At 31.0% G+C, this 22,421-nt stretch overlaps 1 protein-coding gene across 1 annotated transcript in view; it reads right to left on the bottom strand.

The window, feature by feature from the left end:
• The window catches only part of LOC106677712 (cubilin), an 80,124-nt gene that overhangs the window by 9,760 nt on the left and 47,943 nt on the right, over window positions 1-22,421 (bottom strand). The window contains exons 3-5 of the mRNA XM_014415799.2: window positions 21,794-22,028; window positions 12,355-12,567; window positions 8,089-8,341 (exon numbers count right to left, since the gene is read on the bottom strand). Coding sequence (XP_014271285.1) covers window positions 8,089-8,341; window positions 12,355-12,567; window positions 21,794-22,028 — 701 coding nt within the window. The remainder of the gene's footprint in view (window positions 1-8,088; window positions 8,342-12,354; window positions 12,568-21,793; window positions 22,029-22,421) is intronic.

The raw sequence follows: 22,421 nt of genomic DNA, 5'->3' as shown, positions 1-22,421 counted from the left end.
GATTATTCATACCTCCACGACAATATGTAGTTTTTCAAAATTATCAATTGATTCATTAATCCTAAAATGGTTCATGCCTAGATAATAATGAAAACGAGAACAAAATATGTGAAAACATCTGGTATATGAAATATATATACGTATAAATATATGAAAACGAGATATATATTATATATATGATATATATACACACATACAATCGTTCCATTCTTGTTTGTTGTTTTGATGAACATGAACCATGGATGCAACTTTGCACACTGAAGTATTAGATCTGGCCAAATGTCAATTTTTTCTTAACTTCCTGTTATATATGACATTTTAATTTAGTAGACAGATCTTTGGAGTATTAAATACGGTCAGAACTAGACCCGTCGTACGACAACGGGTCGCAAGAAGAATCCTGGGGGATTAAGTTCTCCATCTCGTTCGTTCATGCAGCTTGTTGTAAGCCATACTGTCTTAGAATTTCTAATTATTTATTGTTATCATTGCTAAATATCATTAAGGAATGTACTACAATTTATGAATATTTTAAAACTTATTAGTTTGCTGCACTGGCGTTATTCTCTATTTTTTTAAATAAAGATCTTTTTGTATGTTCCCCTGTGTTGATTTTTTATTTGATAAGAGTAATTATGTAGTTATAATATTAAAAAAACGTTTCCGCTGGAAAGTGCTGGAAATTATACTAATTTCTATCAATTACGGCGTCCAGCTTTCCTAACATATGCACTTCTACAAAATTCATCTCAGCTCAAGATAATCACAATAATAAAAATCAACAATTGCTGACACATTTAATTTGAGAAAGTATGATAATAAAAATTTTAAAAGTTTAAATTGAATATGGATAAATAAGCATAAACAATCTAGTTCAGGTCTTCTGTAACACGAAGAAGAAATGTCCAAATCAAAGCAGAGCCAGACGACGACGGAAAGGAAGGGGCGGAAAAGCCCTTCAAAAAACAGAATCCTGTAGTGTTTCCTTCCAGTTACATTGAATATTTATGTCGAATAAATCCTTTTTCTCCAAAAGCCCGTAAGGACTGTGCAACGAAAGTCTTTATTTATGCAAGGATGGCGTGAGCTGTGATTTTATCGCGGCAATGCCCTCCATAATTAAAACTTGAATTTGATTTGGGTCCAGTTGTGCAGGGGCTAATTTGATTCCAGCTCCAGGGAAGAATGTAGAGCATATCTGAATTTTATTTTGTATTACAAACGACTTTCCGCAATCGGTTGTAGCCGAGAGATTGCCGGCGGGTATCAACTCACATGCATACATGTTATGGTATTGACATGGTCTTTATTTTATTTTCAGTATTTTTAATATTTTTTGTAAATTAAATTTAGTTGTGAAGTCATTCGGTTTACTGATGAAAATATATTTGTGGCCTGGAGTGATAATAACTGATAAGTTTTTAATGTAATGCTGTCTTTCAAATAATAAACCTTAACAACCAAAAAACAATTTTTTTCATAAAAAGCATTATAGTAATCTCTGTAATTTTACAGCACCATATCTTTTATATTTTGATTTTTCTCCTTCATGTTCTAAACGGTGGATCCTAGCGAAAAAGATATAATGAAAAAAAAAAATTCTGAGTCGAATAAGTACGTAATAAGCGCCAAGTGGTATGGACATTAACCACTAAAATACACAAATGCTATTGGAGCTAAAATAAAAATCGGAGCAGGTGGTTTAGGGGAATCATACTTCACCAATTTAATTATTTGTGGTGGTACTGGTTCGATGCAGTATAATTTATTATAATTAAACATTTTGGCTTGAACATTGAGGAGTTATAGGTGAAAAAATAGAAAAAAATACCTAATTCGTCACTTAATTAAATTAATTAGCAAATTAATACGAATTTTAGGAGTAATAGGTTTAGTAGGAACTAATTTTTAAAATTAGCTGGACATATATGTTCCATGAACTGGATTTTAAACTACGAAGAACTACATTAGGCAGGGAAATTGTTAGCTTAACATCAAAATGAATGATAAAACGTTTCAAGAAACGTTCAAAGAGCATTCATTTGGCAATTTTTTTCTAAAAGAAAAACAAATTCCATAAATTAATTCAAAATTGATATTTAATGAAAATTCGCAAGTTTTTTTTTTTTAAATAAAAAGTTTGAAATTATTTTAACACAATAAAGAGTTCAGAAATTATAAGCCAAAAGTAATTCTTTGAGGATATCAGTGCAGCTCTTAGTAACAGATTTGTTGGTATCTTTTGGTATGACTACTAGTACAAGAGCCCTAGAGGAGAAAAAAGCCAGTTATTGCACCCCACTTTTTTAATACTTTAATGAAAACTATGAATAAATATTAGTCAAAATTGATGAGCCAGTCAAGTACAGTTTGGGGTAAATAAAAAATGACGGACGTTTCTTTATTTACTTAATTCCAGATCGGCCTGGTTGGCCTTACATAGTTAATAAAATGGTTACATTTTTCTTTTTAACAATTGATAAAGGGTTATAGTTTCGTACGAAAGACATTCCTAACTATATACAATGTTATAAATAAAATAAATAGATACAAATAATAATTCTTCATAAGAGAGAAATGTGAAGTTAATAACAAAAATAACGACATTCAAAATCCTAACAAACGTTGTTTCAAAAAGTTAAAAAAATAATTTTTGTTTCGGTGCTTCCTATCGTTAAAACTACCTACAACATAAGAAAACCTAATAGTAAAACATTTAAAGTAAAGTGAATTTACTAAATTATGAGTCCTAACATTTTACGTGAAATTGTTCCCGAGATACAGTTTATAAACCAACATCTCTTACACAAATTTATAAAAAAATCAGTAGTTAGTGAATTTATGGTGTGAAATCTAAAACTTAGGAACTATGAGACCTACTGATGTCCATTAGAACTCAAATTATAGCTAGTGTAATGTACTATAAAGTAGTTTATGACGTTTATCTTTGGAGGAGTTGTATTTTTCATGATATTTGCTAAAATATAAATATGCATAATTTTATATGCAAATTAAAAAATATTACCACTACGAAGATAAACGTTATAGTACATTGAAATAGCTTTAATTTGAGTGCTAGCAGATGTCTGTACGTCTAATGGTTCCTGAGAAAAAGTTTTTCATAAACCGAAAGTTTTGTCCTAACAACTAAAAATCATCATCTTGTTAATTTATTTTGGTAAATATCATGAAAACTACTACTCCTACGAAAAGAATGTTATAAACTACTTTATAAAATAATAAACTGTTTTTAATTTGAGTGCTAATATACATCTGTAAGACTCATGGTTCCCGAGATAACGATTTTTTAAAACAATAAGTTCTCAAAACAAACAGCAGAATATTATGAGCTACTATAAGCCAATTGATATCGTCTGATATATTTCTATGGAAAATAGAGAGCACACTGGAGACTGGAAGGAAGACAGTGAGGCCCAATGTAAGCGCCTTACCTGGAGCCGATATCAGCGCTTCACGCTCCACTGATCTGTTAATCCCTAAGTAGGCCTCGGGACTTGACGCCAACTTACTAACTACTTAGTATCTCCTATGTGACTCCATACTTGCTAAGTCACTGTGCATAACTACTGATATACATTTTTAAACAGTAAAAACATAAACAGTAAATAACTATAGGAGTTATATTTGTTTGAACCCAGAACCACTGAAATAAATTTTCACAGCTTTAATTTGAGTGACAATTTATAACATAATTTAAAATTTTATTTTCCAGCACCGTGGGATGATTTGAACGAGGGGAAATGGGGTATATTCTAAAATGATACACAAAGAAAAAACTATAAAATTCACTTACCTCCATAAAAAATAAATAAATAAAAATGGTACATATAACCTCACCCCCTCATCAAACACAGAAAAAAGAAAGACATTGTCAGCCATAAAAAGAAAGAGGCTGCCCTGCCATTGATTAATTGGACCAATCGCTTCTAAATTAATTTTTATAAAAAAAAACGATTATTTAATTAATCACTAAGAACTTTATTGGATTTTCTTTTAAGTTTTTGTACGCATGAGACCTTCCCTGATCCTATATATGGGGAGGTAGACCTTGATGCTGATTAAATATATAATATTGGGAGGGGTTGTAAGTTAGTAAAACGATAATGAAATTTTTTAATCAATGTATTAAAAATAAAAGAAAATACGTAATTCAGGATAGTAGCCAAAAGTATAAATAATATAAGCGTTTTGACCAAGCATTCTCGGTTCCTATTTATGAGGAAGTTATAACTGAGCTACATTTTATTGATTACAGAAGGGGTTTAGTTGAATAGAAAAGAGAATTGAACTGAACTGAAATATATTGATATATAAAAGATAATAACTTGTAGAGCTGGGGGTAAGCCAATGAGAATATAATAATGATAGTTAAGTGAAATTGAATTTAGATGATGGGAAAATAATTATGTTGATGAGATATGAAGTTGATAATAGTGAGTGGGGGATTTGCCCATTGTAAAAGTCCACGTCTTCGGTCCTGGTGCACAATGATAAAAATGCCCTTACTTAGTGTGAGAGTGAATGCGACATAAAAACTACAGAAATCCAAAACTACAGTCCTTTGGACTGAACAATGGGTTAGTGGGTTAATTAATTTGGAGAGGGGTAAATGGACTCTACAGCAGAGATGAACTAGATTGAAGTTAAATCTGAATTGTCGTGGGATCACTGTCCTCATGGAAGACTCTTAGTTGAATATTATTTTGTGTACCTACAAGGTTCTTACTGCTTTGAACACAATAATGTGAAGGGTATCTGTTTAGCTTTGTACTGTTATTGGAGACTAGGTTTGTCTGGCCTCTAAGCTACGCCTATACCACGCTCTGTCCATTGACACCTTTATGGTTGAAGACTAGAAATAGAGAGTACTATATAGCTCAGTAGAATCAGCAGAGAGGATTAGCAGTATCAAGTTAATCAATATTATTGATAGTATATGGATTATTAGTTAATGAAAATTAAAACGGATATCAAAGGGATAAGAAAGACAATAACAATCTTCGAACTATCTTTCAGATAAAATTTGACGAACTCATATATTAAGTAATAAAATTATTAATATTTGCTCAGTCAGGATCAAAAGGCATGGACCTCTTCGTTATCTAACCCAATGTTAGTTGACGATCATAGTTTTTCAATATTAATACAATGCTTAATAAGGAAAACATCTCAATATTAGCAAGCCATAAGATTACCCATGGTCTTAAAATAGCCGACTGATATTAGTTAAATTTAAAAAGAACGAACAGTGCTTCAGACATAGTACTGTAGTAGACCTTAGTGCGAGAGACCGTGAGAAAAAAATTGACATTATCTGAAAACATTAATAGCATTTTTTTAAAAATTATTATTGCATTGCCAATAAAGGAATGAGAGTGTGCTAGTAAGATTATGCTGCTTGAAAATATGGTGTAGGTACAAAAGATACAAACAATTAATTTTTGAGTTGTGTTAAGTTTTTACTTAGACCATACAAAGCACACAGTAAATGTCATTAAAAGATAAATATTAAAGTTTATATGTTAGCACGATCCCTGAAGTTTATTTTATTCCTGAAAAAACTAAAATTTCTGCTCATTTTTCATTATTTTATTAGTTTCTGAGATATAGTATTTCATAAGCCTGAAGTTTTTTCAAAACATTGAGAAATCATCATATAGTGAATTTATTTTGGCGAATTTCATGAATTCATTTTGGCGAATTATTACTCCTATAAAAAAATACTAATTACAAACTATTTTATAGTAACTTTAATATGAGTGGTAACATCTTAAAAACTTTAATATTTTAATGATATTCACTGTATCCCTTGTGTGGTCTATGTAAAAATTGAAACATTTTTTGAAAGGAAAAAACACACATTTTTTTTTTACTTAACAGAATTCAGAAATGAATTTATTGTTTCTTCGGAACAGCAACTATATTTCCAGTAAGCATATTTTGACAGATAAACTCTCATTTGTTTATTGGGAATGCAATAAAGATTAAAAAAAGTGCTATCAATGTTTTCTTCGGATAATGTCCATTTTTTCATATGGGCTCTCGGACTAAATGGGGTCTTCTACAGTACTACTACATCTAGAGCATTTTTTGTTCTTTTTAACTTAAAATAATGTTAATCCGTGATTTGTAGGACCATGTTCAATCTTATGCGTAGCTAATATTGATGTATTTTATGTGTTACTAAATCCAAAAATACAATATCATTCACATAAGTTTTTTTTTTTTTTTGTATGTCTGAGATACAAAGTGAAAAGATTTTCCATCAAGGAGCAGCTAAATTAGATAGGGACATAAAGCAATATTTATGTCGTTTCATAGAAGAATGTAAGATATACTTCTAAAAAATAAACATTATTCTTCTAATTATCGTTTGAGTTACTGAATCGTTTAATTCACAACGTGACAATATCTGGACTAAATAGGACTTCAGTGGAAATCTTGGGCACAAAAAAATAATAAAGATGCTTTCAATAATTTTTTTTAAAGATATTATCTAAAAATACCAGATTACTTGTTATATATCGATCTATCGATTATATCAGCTCTCGCATCGATCTATCGAAACGAGATAACATTATGCAACCTTTCCGAATATAGAGTGTGTTTTTCATCCCAGGACAATGTTTATTTAAGTTCCTTGTGATTCCCAAATGACAGTACTAATCTGAATCAAGACTTAACATTACTCCTATTTATTCCATTTTTTTTTTGGTTTTTGAAATGAAATGAAAATTACTTCTATATTTTACAGTATTATTACAATTTCAAAGCACTCAGATATGCTGTACACTAATAAGACTAGCTGGAACGTTAAATAAATTCCTGCAAAGTATTGGAAGGGGGTAAAATACTGACTTTGACTGATGATATCTTATCCTGGAAGGGAAGTTGGAAGACCGGTAAGTCGGAATCCAATCAAAGAGGGACACCGCTCAGTCAGTTTATCCAAATTCTATTCCAGCAAACTTTCCCTACTCCCAACTCCAGCCGGGCCAGTGTTCTCTTGCCTTTATTTCTGACCCAATGCCTTCCTTCAAATACATTATATAAATATTCAAGGTTCCATCGGATGCGAACAGAATCCTGGATGCGATCCAGTGATTTATTTAAGTATGATAAATCGAAGATATAAACGTTTTCTTCTTTATATATTAGACAGATCATTTTAGGATTCATGGGTTTTCAAGAGATATCCGTGAGAGGGAGAGATCAGCTCTGAATAAAAATTACAACAATTAACGATGATAATATAAATTTATTTTTGTTCTGTTCATAAAGATGAGAAGTATGAAGTAATTTCATAATATTTAATTTATTTCATAATATTTAATTTATTCTTAATATTAATTTCAGTAATTTCATAATATTTAATTTATTCATAATTTTTTCTGTTGGTTTATAATTTCGCTTTAACGTAGATAAGAAAAACGTATTACGTGAACATCCTCTTCAGAACAGAAGAATGACGAAAGCTATAACTATTTCAGTATAGATAATTAATAATTCATATTTTTCATTTTATTTCTATGTGTTACGACGTTGTCCACAAGATTTACTTATTATCTATATAACCAAAAGAGTCTAATCTTGTGTAATTGTTAAATTATGATCATTCATCCGAAGGTAAAATTTATAATTATTTAGTATTAAACTGATTCAATCTTTTATTTTATATGGGTTGATTGCAAAAATCATTTCACATTTTTTCTTTATACGAAAGTCGCATCCGTTGGAAGCACCAGTTGTAAGTGAAATGAATTATATAGAGTAAAAAAATCGATAGAGAAAAAATGTGTTAAAAAGGATTAAAATTAACTTAAAGAGCCCCCTCTAAACGGCTTCTAACTTTTCAGCGATAAGAAAAATACTGTATGTTTTATGAAGTTAGCATTTCAGTATTTGAGCCTAAGATCCTTTAAGGATTGATCCCAAGAGCATTGCAAGCACCAGTCAGGTTAGGTCAGAATGAACCATGTTGTAGTATTTTGATGGACCTTTTAACAAGGAGCTCTGTTAAAGAATGGAAGGAACCTACAAATCTTAAAATACTGACATCTGACTTACTTTGAAGTTGATAGAATTGATCGTGAGGATAACCCTTGCATAGAGGCGACGGTCTGTGACGAAGGTGTACTTGCAGGCGAGGTACTGACTAGAAGTGGACCTTTTGTAGACGAGGGTGTTGAGCGGTGATCGAAGGAACCCGGACACGGTGTTCCAGGAGGAGAACTCTTCGTCACAAGCGGTACCCTCCACGGCTGTACCGAAATGGGTGTTGTTGAAGAAGTCGTAATGGGCCCAATAATAGAGTGAGGACCTGCAAACATATAATATGGCTAATGATAATCATGATAGTTATAATTGCTTGAGAATAAAATAAGCTGAAGCATAATAGTGTAGAACCAAAATTCTAGTCAAGAAATTAAAAATTTCAGACGACACCTGACCTCATTGTAAATACATCCCACACGACCAGTTATTGATAACTATAAAGTTAAAATACTGGGACTAGGTCACCATAAACGATCCCATTATTACATAACTGATATTTTACTTATTAAACTAAAAAAAACCTACTTAGATTATAGATCTTGGAAAAAAGTTTTTAATGCAGAGGGTAACTGCCAGGAAAAGTGAAGCCAAAAAGGGAAACCTTGAGATGAATTCCAGAGGCATGGAATAGGAGGAGCCAATGGCAATTTCCCGTCTTTTTAGCTTTACTTTTCTCTTGGAGAAGATTATTATCTTTCACTCACATGTTATAAACATAAGGATACCACCAGAGCCCGGTTTCATAATACAGTACAAACTAATAGTATTAGTCTTGAAGATTTTATTTAATTCAATTACACTGACTTGTACTTTAGTTATTTTTAGCTCCTGTAATATCACTAATAGTCATCTCTATTATGAAAAAATAAGGATTAGTGTTATTATCACGTTGTTTCTATACTTGTATTCATGAAACAATGGTATTATCCTTCATTATGAAACAGGGCCCAGATGAAAGTAATCACTTGGTGGCTGCCAAAAATGATAAGAGATGAACTGAAGTAATTGTTTCAGTTTGAAGCTTCATTGGTTATAGCGTGAGACAGATGGACAAATCCTTTAAGTTATCTGAAATCTCTCTATGAACAGTCTAGAAAATATGCAGAAATTTACATTACTCTTGACTGTGAGAATTTTTAGACAAATTATAAACCTCAAAGGCTAGTTGTTGTTGTTGTTGGCTGGGGCTTCAAGGCGTAAAATCCTGAGGATCAAAAGCTAGTTTCTAAAGGCTTACCCTTGACTCAGGTTTGCGAAGATGCTATTCATGGAAACACCGAGAAAGAGAGGGTAAAAATAATCACTATGATCTTTTTAGGATGTCTTCAACTTCATTGAACAATGGATTCTTGGTTTCTCAAAAATCATTCCAAATATTATTAATTAAGTGGTTTCTTATAGAATGCAAAACGTTATTTATTTGACAAGACGGTGCAATTAGATTAAAAAGTTATTTTATTAATTGTTAATTACAACTTTTTATATCTACCTGAGTGTATATCTATTATATCTGCTTATACAATATAACTATACATCTTATATGAAAAAGCTCAGAATTTGATGAAATGATCACCATTATAATGATACTATTTATTTTTCTATTTAAAAATAAACTGTGATGCAAATAAAACAATATTTTGTGGATTTCACTTCCTCACTATCAGAAGCATAGCATTCATGCAGAATGTGAAAGAAATTTTCGTTCTCAAAATCAAATATTTCCACTTTTATTTTACGCTTTAGATATCATTTAATTCTACGCCAGTCTGTCTATAGTAAAATTCTTGTAGAGAGCAAAACATCCACTACCTTGATGGAGTTTTCCCAAACAATGCGAGGTGGTACCATGCCAATCTTATCTAATTACACTACTTTGGCTTACGTATGCGCTGACTTAGTTAACTTTACTAACCTAAATTAAAAAAAATCTCTTACGATTTAGCTCAAAGTTGGGAAACCGTGTGAAAAAGGCTCAGAACCAATTTTATGAAATTCCATCCACTATCTTCCCTTACGTAATTTTTTTTTATATACCTATATTTACAAAGCGGTTCGTTCTATAGGTTTTATTTTTTATATAAATTTTGATGAAACTATGTGTACTTCTTAGACGTTTTTTATTAAGTTATATTAATTAATATTTCCTAATTTCACTCGATTTATGGAGGTTTTAATATAATTGAGCTCTTGACAACGGTAAAAAAAAAAAAATATGAAATGAAATTTGAATAAAATATAAGGGTCTACTATGTATTTTACACTCGAAATTCATTGTTAAAATTTCAACTGTGGGAAGCTGTAATAGTAACTGCCATTACTGCCAATAAAAACCAAAATTGCACTGAAACATTGGAGTTTTATTTTTAGTAAATTTATTTTAAGAAATTTAGAAGCCGGTTGGGTTCCTTCCTAGGCCTGATAATGAGTAGTCCAATAGACGGTGGGTTAGCAAAACTAATATTCCTAAAATGAACCAATAAGAAAATTCAATCTTCATATCTCTCTTTTATGGAGCAATAAGGATAAAATGTGGTGGCTTGCAGAATGAAATGAAGGTGGATGTGAGGATGCGGTTAATTGGATATCTAGCCCGCGCAAAATGTGTTATCTCACACTTCAGTGGATAATACGTAATATTGGTCAGCAATCCAGTTCAGTACTTTAAAAATTAGCTTGTGTTTAATATATTCACATAATTTATTTTAATTTTTTTTTATAAGTATTATCTCACTTAAACATTTTATTAGGCGAAATATTTAAGTTACTCTTCTGTCATGCGTATCATAGCTCTGAGTATTATAGGTAAGTTTTTAGTTATAAAATTAAATATATTTTTTTCTAAAAGACTTGTTTTGTTTTCATAATTTTATGTTTCTCTCATTTAAACGTTCTCATTTCATATAATTCGCTAGGTCAGTATATAAAAAATATTTTAAATAATTTTTGTGACAAAACCTCAACCAATTTTATTGAATTCGCAGTTAAATCCTATGTAACATGTTATCAGATAAGCTTACAATCTATTATATTAAATTTCATCAAGATTAACCCCAACATACAGTAATAGAATTTAAGCAAGACCCCTTACAACATAAACTGTAGATATCTAACGACTAAGTAATCACTAATCCATTACCAGTTATTGTTTTTTATTTCGTTCAGATTTATTCAAGTTACAATCCATCCCTCTTTCTCCCATGTGAATTCGTTATAAAAAATAAAAATAATAATAAATTAAAAAATAATCATAGAATAGACTACGAAAATTGATATTCAGGCCAAAAAGAAGAATTGACAGGCACTCAAATTTTTTAATTATTTTTCGGAACAATATACATCAAAGAATAATCTTTTAAGCAATCCAACTAGTACAATTTAATCAGTATTATTATTCCGAGCAAAGTTCTATACCATTATGCGAAAATACCAGTAGCTTATTGGCGCATTTATGTTCCTGTCCTCGAGTACCAAAAAGCCTTCCTGTATTATTGAACTCCTCACCCAAAGTTTTTTTTTTTTTGGACAAAACTCCCATTGGAGTCATATTCTGTCTTACTATGGTTGGGGGTCAAGTTTTTCATTTTGTGGGACTGCCAATCAATGAAAAAAGTCAACGTCCCAGGCCCGATTTGAACAGGCGCCGTCAGCAGATCTCAGATTGGTAAGACCGCACCTAACCAGCTGAGCTACGGACGGCCCGCCACCCTACGTTTATCTATCCACCTGTTAAATACAAGATACCAACCTACCGATTTTTACATCCCTTCTCATAGAACTACTTCCTGTGGAAAATCATTTACCATACGAGATTATTCATTTTGGAATTACTTAACCCATATCATTATTTAAACATGTTTTATATCCATCTTCTTGACTATGGCAATGCAAGTGGGTATAAGTACTTCAATTTAATTTATTATTAGTTTTAGTACCCAAGACGAATCGAAAACCACAAATGTTCTCTCGTTAGTCATTTTATTCTAAAAATATATAATATGCGTTGTAGAATTCGAAAAGGGGCGGAGACTATTTTAAATTTTTTTAATAAACAGCTTTTTTATTCTAGATTATCATGAAGTAAACCAATTTCAACCAAACAGTTAAATAACTTGCGATTAACATGTCCATTAAGAATGATAAAGTCAATTAATCCAAATTCAAAAAAGATCCTTCCAAAATCGAATTTATTAATATGCTACTTATTCTAATGTTATTCATAGGGATTAATAATTATTCACTTATTAGAACTTCAAGAAAGTTTATCAAATTGTTGTTTACCCGGAGTAGCTGCCTGTCTTGCTCTCGAACCTGACGAAGAGAGCACTATCGGTGCTTACGAAGTCGTGCTTCTCCATCGGCCTGGAAAAAGTGTCGCAAAAGGTCTTGATGATCCTGGAGTCATCCGGCCAGGAAGCGTCGTAGAGGGTGAGGCTCTCACCGCAGTCCCCGTCGAACATGGCGATTGGAGATTCGATTCTGTTTATTCGAAAACTGGAAATAAAAAAAAAAAAATCATTGCTTTAGGCGAAAATGAGGAGCCTTTTGGCGAAAGATTAGAACAACCATCTTTGTATTTTATAATTATGGGTACTGATAAATATTTAAAACTTTACATTTTTTAAAAAATAGGTTTTAATGATACTTCTGATTACAGATTAATTGTAAATATAAATATAATGAATTTGGGATTCCTATATTATGTTTAGACAAATTTAGATGGATTTAAATTGAATAACTGTAGTATTAAATTTAATTTTATTATTTGATTGATTTTAAAAAAATTGGAAGTTTGTTTTTATTGGATGATAGAGCATTTATTCAAATCTAGACACATGTAACATGTTTTCACCATAAAAATCCAAGTATCTTTAACTAATGTTTAACTTACAATTTTTTAACATTTGTTACCATGTTTGGAATCTAGAATGAATTTCCTGTAAGCATCCAATTTTGAAAACCATTTTGCTTCGTTTGGCGATCGTAGTAGCAAAAGTCAAGTAATTAAATAAAAATTAATAACTTCCAGATATATTTGTCAGAATATTCGAGGTCGTAGAAATTTTATAAATAGTACAAGCGCCCAAATATTTTGCCCCAATTTTTTATTACTTGTCGAAATTTATGATTCTGTCAAGTACAATTAGGGGGAATTAAAAAAGGGCGGCTGTTTTTAATTGTTAAAAAACATTATGATCTAATATTAATATTAAACTTTAATAGGACATCATTTAAAGAAGAGTGAATTTGCTATAATATGAGCCCAGGCAGAACTGTTTACGTCCAATAGTTCCCGAGATATGTTTTTTTTAAAAGTAAAATTTCAGTAAAAATGTGCTCTAATAAATAAGTAGTTATTTAATCTATTGAGGGAAATCTGTGTTTTAGGAACTATGAGACCTACAGATGCCCATTAGAACTCAAATTATAGCTAGTGTAATATGCTATAAAGTAGTTTATGACGTTTATTTTTGAGAAGTAGTCATTTTATTTTATGATATTTGCTAAAATCAATTTATTTCTAAAAGTTTGGACACTATTTTCAAATTTGCAAAATTCATATTCCAAACCAATATCATAAAAATTACTACCCCTAGGAAGAGGAGGATAAACGTTTAAACTAATTTTAATTTAGTAGCAGACATCTGCACGTTTTATGTTTCCTGAGGTATAGGTTTCATTAATCAAACCTTTTATCCGAATAAGTAGAAATTAACGTTTTGTGAATTACTCTGAAAAATATCATGAGAACTACTATAAGAAGATAAATTTTATTAACTACTTTATATGAAACTAATTTTAATATGAGTGGTAATGGACTTAACGTCTCATACTTCCTGAGATAAAGATTTCCTACAATAAATTCACACAGAAATGAAGCTCTGAATAAAAATTTTTGAAGCAGCCGCCATTTTGTTTAACCCTAACTATTGGCAGATTCATTAATTTTTACTAGTAATTATACGTATTTATCATTAAAATAATTAAAAATTAGGATGTATTTAATAAATTTTTCAATTGGGCACTTGTAAAAGTTGGCACTAAAAGGATCAGCTTACAATAGTTGGTATCCACAAATTAATTTATTCACAACTGTTAAGACTTAAAAACTAATAATAGTAGTTGCTTAATAACTCACAAATTCAGAAAAAAATTCTGAATTTTTCAATAATTTTCAAACTTTTTTATTTCTTTTATTTATTTATTTAATGTAATTTACAGCTGTACAAAATAATACAATAAGTAAATATGTTGTATGTTTCATATACACTTGAAAATCTTGGAAAGGAACTACCCATCGGTGATACTTCAAACATTAATTTAAATTAGAAGGCCCCGAGACCATCTTCTTTTCAGACGCCTCGGAGAATTATCAGGGATTGTTAAGGATGAAAGATTAAGAATTAATGGGTTAGGATGGCTAAGGAGTTTGGAATGAAAAGACGCATATCTGTTTTGGGCCAAATCTTCAACGAATGGGATGTTAAGGTCTTTCTGAATGAGTTTATCTGTAACGTAATAAGGATCATCAAGGATTTTACGTAGAATTTTGGATTGTAAGGATTGGATGAGGGAGAGATTTGATGGTTTGGTGGAGCCCTTCAAACTTTGAATTTAATTTTTCTCTCATTTAAGTTTTTTGGATAACTTCGTTTAGTTAGGATTAGTATACATGTCTTACGTTGAGATATATATTCCACATTTTAAAATAATTAAACAAAATTCATTATAACTACACTCAGCAAATGAGATTATTAAAAAAATACTACCGACTATGCGGTCCCACTGTCTTGTCCTTATCTTACAGACCTCATTCGAATATCAAATTTACTTTCTACAATTTCTTCTTTGTATTAATGTTTTTTTTGTTTCGACCTTGTACCTAATCAGGCACCACAAAGGCCTCATCAAGAGTGGAAGGAGGGAAGAAAGAAATGCTGATGGAACAAAGCCAACATATTTCCATGCTTAAAGGAAAAATTTATCAAATTTTCACAAAGAAATCTCAATAATTTAAGGCCCAGGCATATTATTACTTCCTACTGTAACTAGGCCAGGAAATTATTGAGACAACAATATCGATATGCGGTTTTCAACGGATTAATGCATTTCAGAACATTCTTCATCAAAATACTCATTTCCGACCGATGGATTTTTGGTTATGTGCCCATGATGATCTCTCAAACGGGTAAACCAATTTATTGCTTGATTCTCGATTCTTGATGACTTACAACCAAATATCGTAGCCATGAAGACTAGTGATCCCGCAATGGCTTCAAAACATGTTTTTTTTGTTAACTGTTACCCAAAATGGCTCGAACAATTTTGATGAGTGTTTCCTAAAGTGCATTTATTGTTGTAACTGTTCATATATAGAACTTATATCTGCCCATAATTATATGAACGCTGAATATTCAAAAGACATTTTTGGGATGTTTACATCAACGTAAAAATTTGTTTTTTCTTTTATAATTGTTGCTCTGGAGTTGTTGAATTAATATTAAGATATGAGATCGAATGCTACGGAGCCAGCCAGTGCATTCATTTATCAAAACTTGAAAGTTATATATATATTTTTTTTAATTGATAGATATTACAATCTGCCACACTATTGTGGGTAATAGGTAATAGTGGTGAATGATCACATCCATACTGAAATCAAATAAAATAAGAATGAAAATAAATAAATAAATGAAAAAAAAATAAAAAAAGTACATAAAAATAAATCAAACGTCTGTTAAAATATATACAAATATAAGGATAAAGAAAATGAACATAATCAAACTATGTGTATGAAATAAATAAATAAAATAAAATAATATAATCTTTAGTCACATTTATACTCTTATATACAATATTTACATAATTGACCTGAGGATCCCTGAGCCTACTCTATCCTCCACGTGTGAGGGGTAGAGCAGAGCTCAAAAGATCCCAGCGCATCCCACTAACCGCATCACTGGTAGTAGAAAGTTTTATAGCACCGAACTTTGATAATGATAATGCACTGCAGTAAAAACGAAAACAATCAAAATGATTACAATCCTACCATCTCACCTATTTTACTTTAAAAAAATTATTTACAAAATTATTAATTTCAATCCTTATCCAGTTCCATCCATCCCTACAATCCTCCTCGATAGTTGAAACGGCAACGGCCAAGAGACTTATTGTAAAATAAAAATGGACAATTGGAGTTCTGGCAGTGGTCAGAGTGTTTGCGGCTTTAGCGCACTTGCTCAGCCTCCACTGGCTCATATCCAGTGATGCGGTGAGAGGGATCTCAGACGTTGGGAATAGAGTGGGTTCAGGGATCCTCAAGTCGATAGTGTAAATGTCGTATATAACAGTGTAAATGAGACTGTTTGGTTATTTTATTTATATATTCATGTACATAGTTTGATTATGTTTATTTTCTTTATGCTTCTGTTTATATTTAGAGAAAGATTTTATTTACTTTATTTCTCGATTATTTATTTATTTTTATTTTATTTTAGTATGAATGTGATTAGTTATCATTATTCGTTATTGCCCAAAACGTTGCGGCTAATTGTAATATTTATCAACAAATAAAAATTTGAATTTGAAAAAAAAAATATTCAGAAAGAAAATAGCTATTTTCAAAATATTAGAAAAATAAATAAATTTATAGAACCACTAAATAAAAACAGGTTTAGGAAACGCACTTCAAACAATATGGTACCAAATTTGTTTAAATATTTACCAGAAGAACTAATTAATATATCGACGCTGTAATGTTGTTATGTATCGAAAACAATCTCAGGTCAGATAATGCGTTTTTCTCAATGAGAGCAGATATTTATTGTTGGATGGTGGGTTTGTATCGAAGTTATCACTATTTTAGTCAAACTTTTTTTTAAATTTTTCTGTTGTTATGAAGAAAAAATTACGGTTAATTTTAAAAATTTTTGAAATAAGAATAACAGATGTAAATTGTTTTCCAATTAACAATAAATGATAACGAAACAGTAATGCAATCGGCAAAGATCAGGCGTTCTAGGCTTTTTTCGTTCGAATCGGATGTATGTTCTATTTTTCCTTTAATCCCCTTTAGTTATCCATAAAATTATTTATTTTGTTTGTATTTATCCATTACCTATTATTGTTAAATATCAGAACTGTTAATTTTTATCAAACTGACTAAATTGAATGTACTTCACAGGAATACTTTTTGATCTGCATTTCAGCCCTGTTAGACCATTTCAAAAAGGATAAGACCTATCAAGTATTAAATGAAACTTGATTTTACTTTGTGTTACCGAGTTTAATCAAGAGGATTATAGTCGTTTTTGAAAATTGATTCTTAAAAAGTAGCACTTCCAGTCCGTCAGTTTTTTTCGAAAAGTTGCTGTCATACTCCAAACATATATCCTATACAAATATTTAATTTCAATATCCTACAACCTCTCGTTTTCTAGCTTCGATGACCAAATACACACACACAGACCATTTTTCGAAACTTGGTTATTTGGACTTAAAGAAAAAAGTTTATTTATTGGACAAACTAAATATTTTATAAAATATTTTTGTAATATTTAAAACAAAGAGGGTATCTATTATATGTCTCCTACAATTACTACAGATAAAAAGTATGAATAATTTTATTAGATGAATAAACTAGGAGGGCTGGGTTGAGTGGATTAAATCGAAATCGCAACGTTGTATTTTGTAAAGTTCTTCGCTGTTATCAACACCTATTAGGGCATGAAGAGTGGATTTCGTTTAAAAATCTAACCTATTTTCGCCATTGTGGCAAAATCGAGAAATACCCCAAATCCACTTTAATTTTAACTCCAGCTTAGGGCGAGCCAGAATCCTCTTGAAATCGTTACGTTTACTGGCTACTTGAGCGTGAAGAGGTTTACTTCTGCAGCTTTCGGTTTAGGAAATAAAAAATTGTTGAGTAGTCATTTTTGTAATAAATTTCATTTAATTTATCTTTGTATAAAATTCATTTCATGATATCAGAAAAAAACTGATAAAAAGATTACCGCATCTACCTTTCATCCATTCCAAATTCAAAGTGCATGTCATGGATGACATGTGTGACAAATTTAACTAGACTAATATTTGTACCATATATATTTTAAAATCCACTTGTTTGAGGCAAAAAGTATGACCACTTAGGTTATATAACAATATAAAAAATTTAATGTACTTTAGTTTGGAATTTTTTTCAGTAACTACTTAGTTTTCAATATATAAACGAAAAACTGATGAAATATGAGGTTTTATCCCTGCCATTCACCACACTCCAAAATCTGTGAAACTTTTGAGGAAATGGTATTTATTACTCAATTCGTTACTGATGGTACTTAACAATCATTAAAATAATTTTAATAATCAATAATAATATTCCTACAGAAATAATCAAATTTTTAAATTAACTGCTCGAAAATTTTAAAATACTATAGTTTTAGGATCCCTGTCCATAATATGAGAGATCTGGTTTTTCTAAAAATCCATATTGCTACTTTTGCTCAAAATAATTGTATGCATTATAAATTAACAACATAACAATGGTAAGCTAATGGTGTTGATTGTAATTTTTTTTTTACTCATTACATACTTTAAAACAAAAGATAAACGCCATCAGTTGTTTTTCAAACAGAGTGGGATTAATTTTTTTTGTTATATAAATATTTTACATTGATTATGTTGTTGATATTAAAATTTTTCAATATTTACATTTATTTAATGTGTTAATATTGTATGTTTCTTGAGATATTAAGTTTCTATAAATATTTATATCAGGGTATAGTACTTTCTAGGGAAGTTTCAAAGTCCAATTGTTTTATAAAAAGGTGATTTGGTCAGAATCATGCTCGACTTCCAAGTTTTTCCCCAATAAGGGAACCCATTTTAAAAGACTGAGTTGACCTGGAGGGCTCTCTAGCTCACAGGTTTGACTACTGAAGACTGAAGACCAACGAAAGTGAAGCATAATATAGAAGCATCTATAATCGTAAATGAAAAAAGAAATCCAGGTTGAAATTTTAATTAATTAAATTTTAATCCGCTTAAATAAGGTAGTAATCTGAAAAATGATAATCATAGTTAGCAACAAGGGACCAGTACAAGTCATCATCATACCAGCGAGTTCGGATAGTTCTCCAAATACCAAATATCAGTTGGCATTTTCCAGTTGGTTTCTCTGAGACTCAACAGAGAGTTCCTTAATCATTTTCAACCTCAGCTACAGTAAGAGAATAAATAAATATCTGTCAGAGCGAGATTCGAACCCGTGTTCTTGGAGTTAATAGCAAAGAATTTAGTTTTTATCAGTGGTGTAGTTCTAAATTTTACAGTGTGGAATCGCTCACCATCTTCTGATAATTGACTAACATTATGTGATTCAGGATGCCCCCACCCCCCAGCAATGCCCCCAAGATGGTTTCTGAAGTGCTCACTGATTTTTAGCCTTAAGGTAAGTCTTTGACCCTACAGTGCAATGGTTATTTGGTTTTAAGCTACTAGTAATAAACTGTAAAAAAGTAAGCATGTAGTATTATCAATGCCAATATAGTTAAAATAATTTACTGCTTTAATAATTACTCTAGTAGTTTACAAGTAGATTTTCCAAGCAGTGTTCCCACCCCACTACACCACTGATTTTTATGTACATTTTGAATTACATATATGAAGGATTAAATTATTTGTACACTTCGAAGTACTTTTATGTTTTAAATTGTGTTCAGTTATATTTAAAATTATGTTACGCTTTATAAATGATTTAAATAGTTTTTTTTTTTTTATTAGATGTGTTCTCTGGAATTATATTATATTAATTGTGCCTTGTTCCTATGATAAATAAACTAGTAATGTAGATTTTGCTTATTTATTTTTTGAATATTTGGGTTTTACGGTTTTTTTTTTGTTGTTTAATTTGACTAAAAGTGAAATTAAAAAAAAAATTAAATTTGAAATAAAAAAAAAAAATTCAAATAATTATTTTTTCGAAAACAAATTGCTTATTTTATTATCATATTCTTACCCCTCTCAATATTTATAATTAATGATATAAATAAAAACCATTCTGTAATAATTTTTAGATTTTATCAACAGGACCACAAAGAATAAAGTTTAAAAATATCTCGTTGGGAGAAAACAGTTCAAAATGTCTTTTGAATATTTCCATTTTCATTGCCTAGCAGTGCTGTATATAAAAGAAAAATAGCATCACAGGAAATTTTTATGGAGTTTTCTCCCCTATAAAATATCATATTGGAACTCGTAGTTCGACCGAAGAGTTCAACGGAGACGAGGAAATGTCGCAAATATCAAACATAAAACCGAAACACGAAGTTTACGAGGATTAGAACAATAAGAGAGAACTGGGAAAGTTGTAAAGGAGTCGAGCCACTGAGGGGGTAAAGATGTCCGCCGCGCCCGCCCTCTACATTTACTTCTAAGAAAGTCGTTACACAACTCGCTTCGGTAATAACTCAGCTAGGAAATAAAGCGATTGTTTGAAATTGCCTTTCAACGGCTCTTTTCAAGTTCCTCAGGCGGTATCTAACTCGCTCTTGGACAAGTCGTATCACTATTGTTATTTAGACAAAGAGGAATTAGTCGCTGAACTTTTGTTTGGGGGTAATTAGGATTAGGATTCAACACGTTCCAGAAAAGAGAATGAGATATGTAGTAATTTACGAAAAAAAAAAAAAATTCGTGTCACAAATAATTTGAGAAAAACTAGATCCAACAAACAAGAACCATCTCACAGAAGATACATCTCTCAATATGGAAGAGTATTAGTTTTAAACTTATTAATAGTACCCATATATAAATAGAAAAAAATATCTCATTTGAAAATTGTTCACTTGTATCCTTCGGTTTCTCACCAACACATATAGACGGAGCCCAAGATGTATGTTGTGCAGCGAAAAAATACTATTATTGTTAATAATGGGGGTGCATAAAAAAAAAAAAAAAAATGACCGTTTTATCAAATTACCGTTATTTCAAAGGTAAATATTTTAATCCTATTTAATACTTAATAATTCCCATTCGACTTCTTCAAAAAAAGTCTCAGTTTAGTTATTTGTTTCAAAGCAGAAACATGACAGTGTCCTACGAACTACTCTTGATTTTAAGACATTACTGGATAAATATTTGACAGGAACTGAAGCAACACGTATTAAATATGAAGGGAAAGGAGTCCTTAACCAGCGCACTACACGGCGTAGGTTTACACAAATTAGCAGTGGAGATACGACGTTGGAAAGGAAGAAGGGGCTCCGGGCGACAAATAATGGATATTGATGAGGTTCTGAGGAAAGTACATTATTTTTTATTATTATGAGCTCAAATTGTTCTAAACATTCTTAGAATATTACTATTTATGGGGAAGAATAAAACAGCATGTGATAAGTTTCCCTTGGCAACCATGGCGAAGCTAACGTTAGAATGAGGTTTGGCCCGTGCCTAACTCTTGTTAACTGAAAACCGTTTTCGCCTTATAACACAGGGTCTAACTGGTATTGATATATGCGTTGAGAAGAATCGAAATTGGGATTTTTCGCTTATCAATGAGATTCGCTTTCCTTTCATACCTCATTCGTCAAAATCCATCGCTCCTGAGACCCGAAAAAAGGGTCGATAATCGTCATTATGTACGATTTTTAATGCACACTACACATTTCAATATGTATAGTCATATCATCCCGCTTGAATTGCTAAGAGCTGATTCACTTACCTGGGGAAGTAGAGCCTCACTATCTGGTCCTTGAGACCCTGGATGAGGTAGGTGCAGGAGGTATGGGGTGGGTACCAGTGGGCCACCGAGAGGAAGATACCTTCGCTGTCCCCGCTGGCCGCCAGGTCCTCGTAGGTCAGCAGCCAATCGCAGGTCGAGTTCCGGCTCCCTGCGGTCTCCACGTGTCCTGGCCAGTTACCCACGTTGAAGTGGAATCCAGTGTTGAGTAGGGGACCTGCAATAGTCAAAGTTACAACCACATAAAGTTTTTGTTTATTACAATTACAAAATCATTGTTGAAAGATTTAAAGAAAATGGATAGTGGCTATTTTTGGATGGCGGAAAGAGGTGTTTATACAAATAATCGATATAGTAATAAACTCATAAATACTATGAAAAATGTCTGTCAATTGTACGCTTTTGTAGTTAGTCCGCAATAATTCAGGTTGGGTAATTTTACTACATTTGAACTAGTGTGAAGTAGTATCCAAATAGAAGGCGTTTAAATTGTATACAGTATTATTTTTGTAGTGTATGTAAAGAAAAAAATATTTTTTATCAACAAGTTTATTGATTCCTGAAAATAAATAATTTATAGTCAATAAATTTAAAATGAAATTAACAAAAA

Source organism: Halyomorpha halys, unplaced genomic scaffold, assembly GCF_000696795.3.
Source record: "Halyomorpha halys isolate HHAL.00 unplaced genomic scaffold, Hhal_1.1 Scaffold107.1, whole genome shotgun sequence".
Lineage (NCBI taxonomy): Eukaryota > Metazoa > Arthropoda > Insecta > Hemiptera > Pentatomidae > Halyomorpha > Halyomorpha halys.
This window is presented reverse-complemented; position numbering and strand designations above follow the sequence as displayed.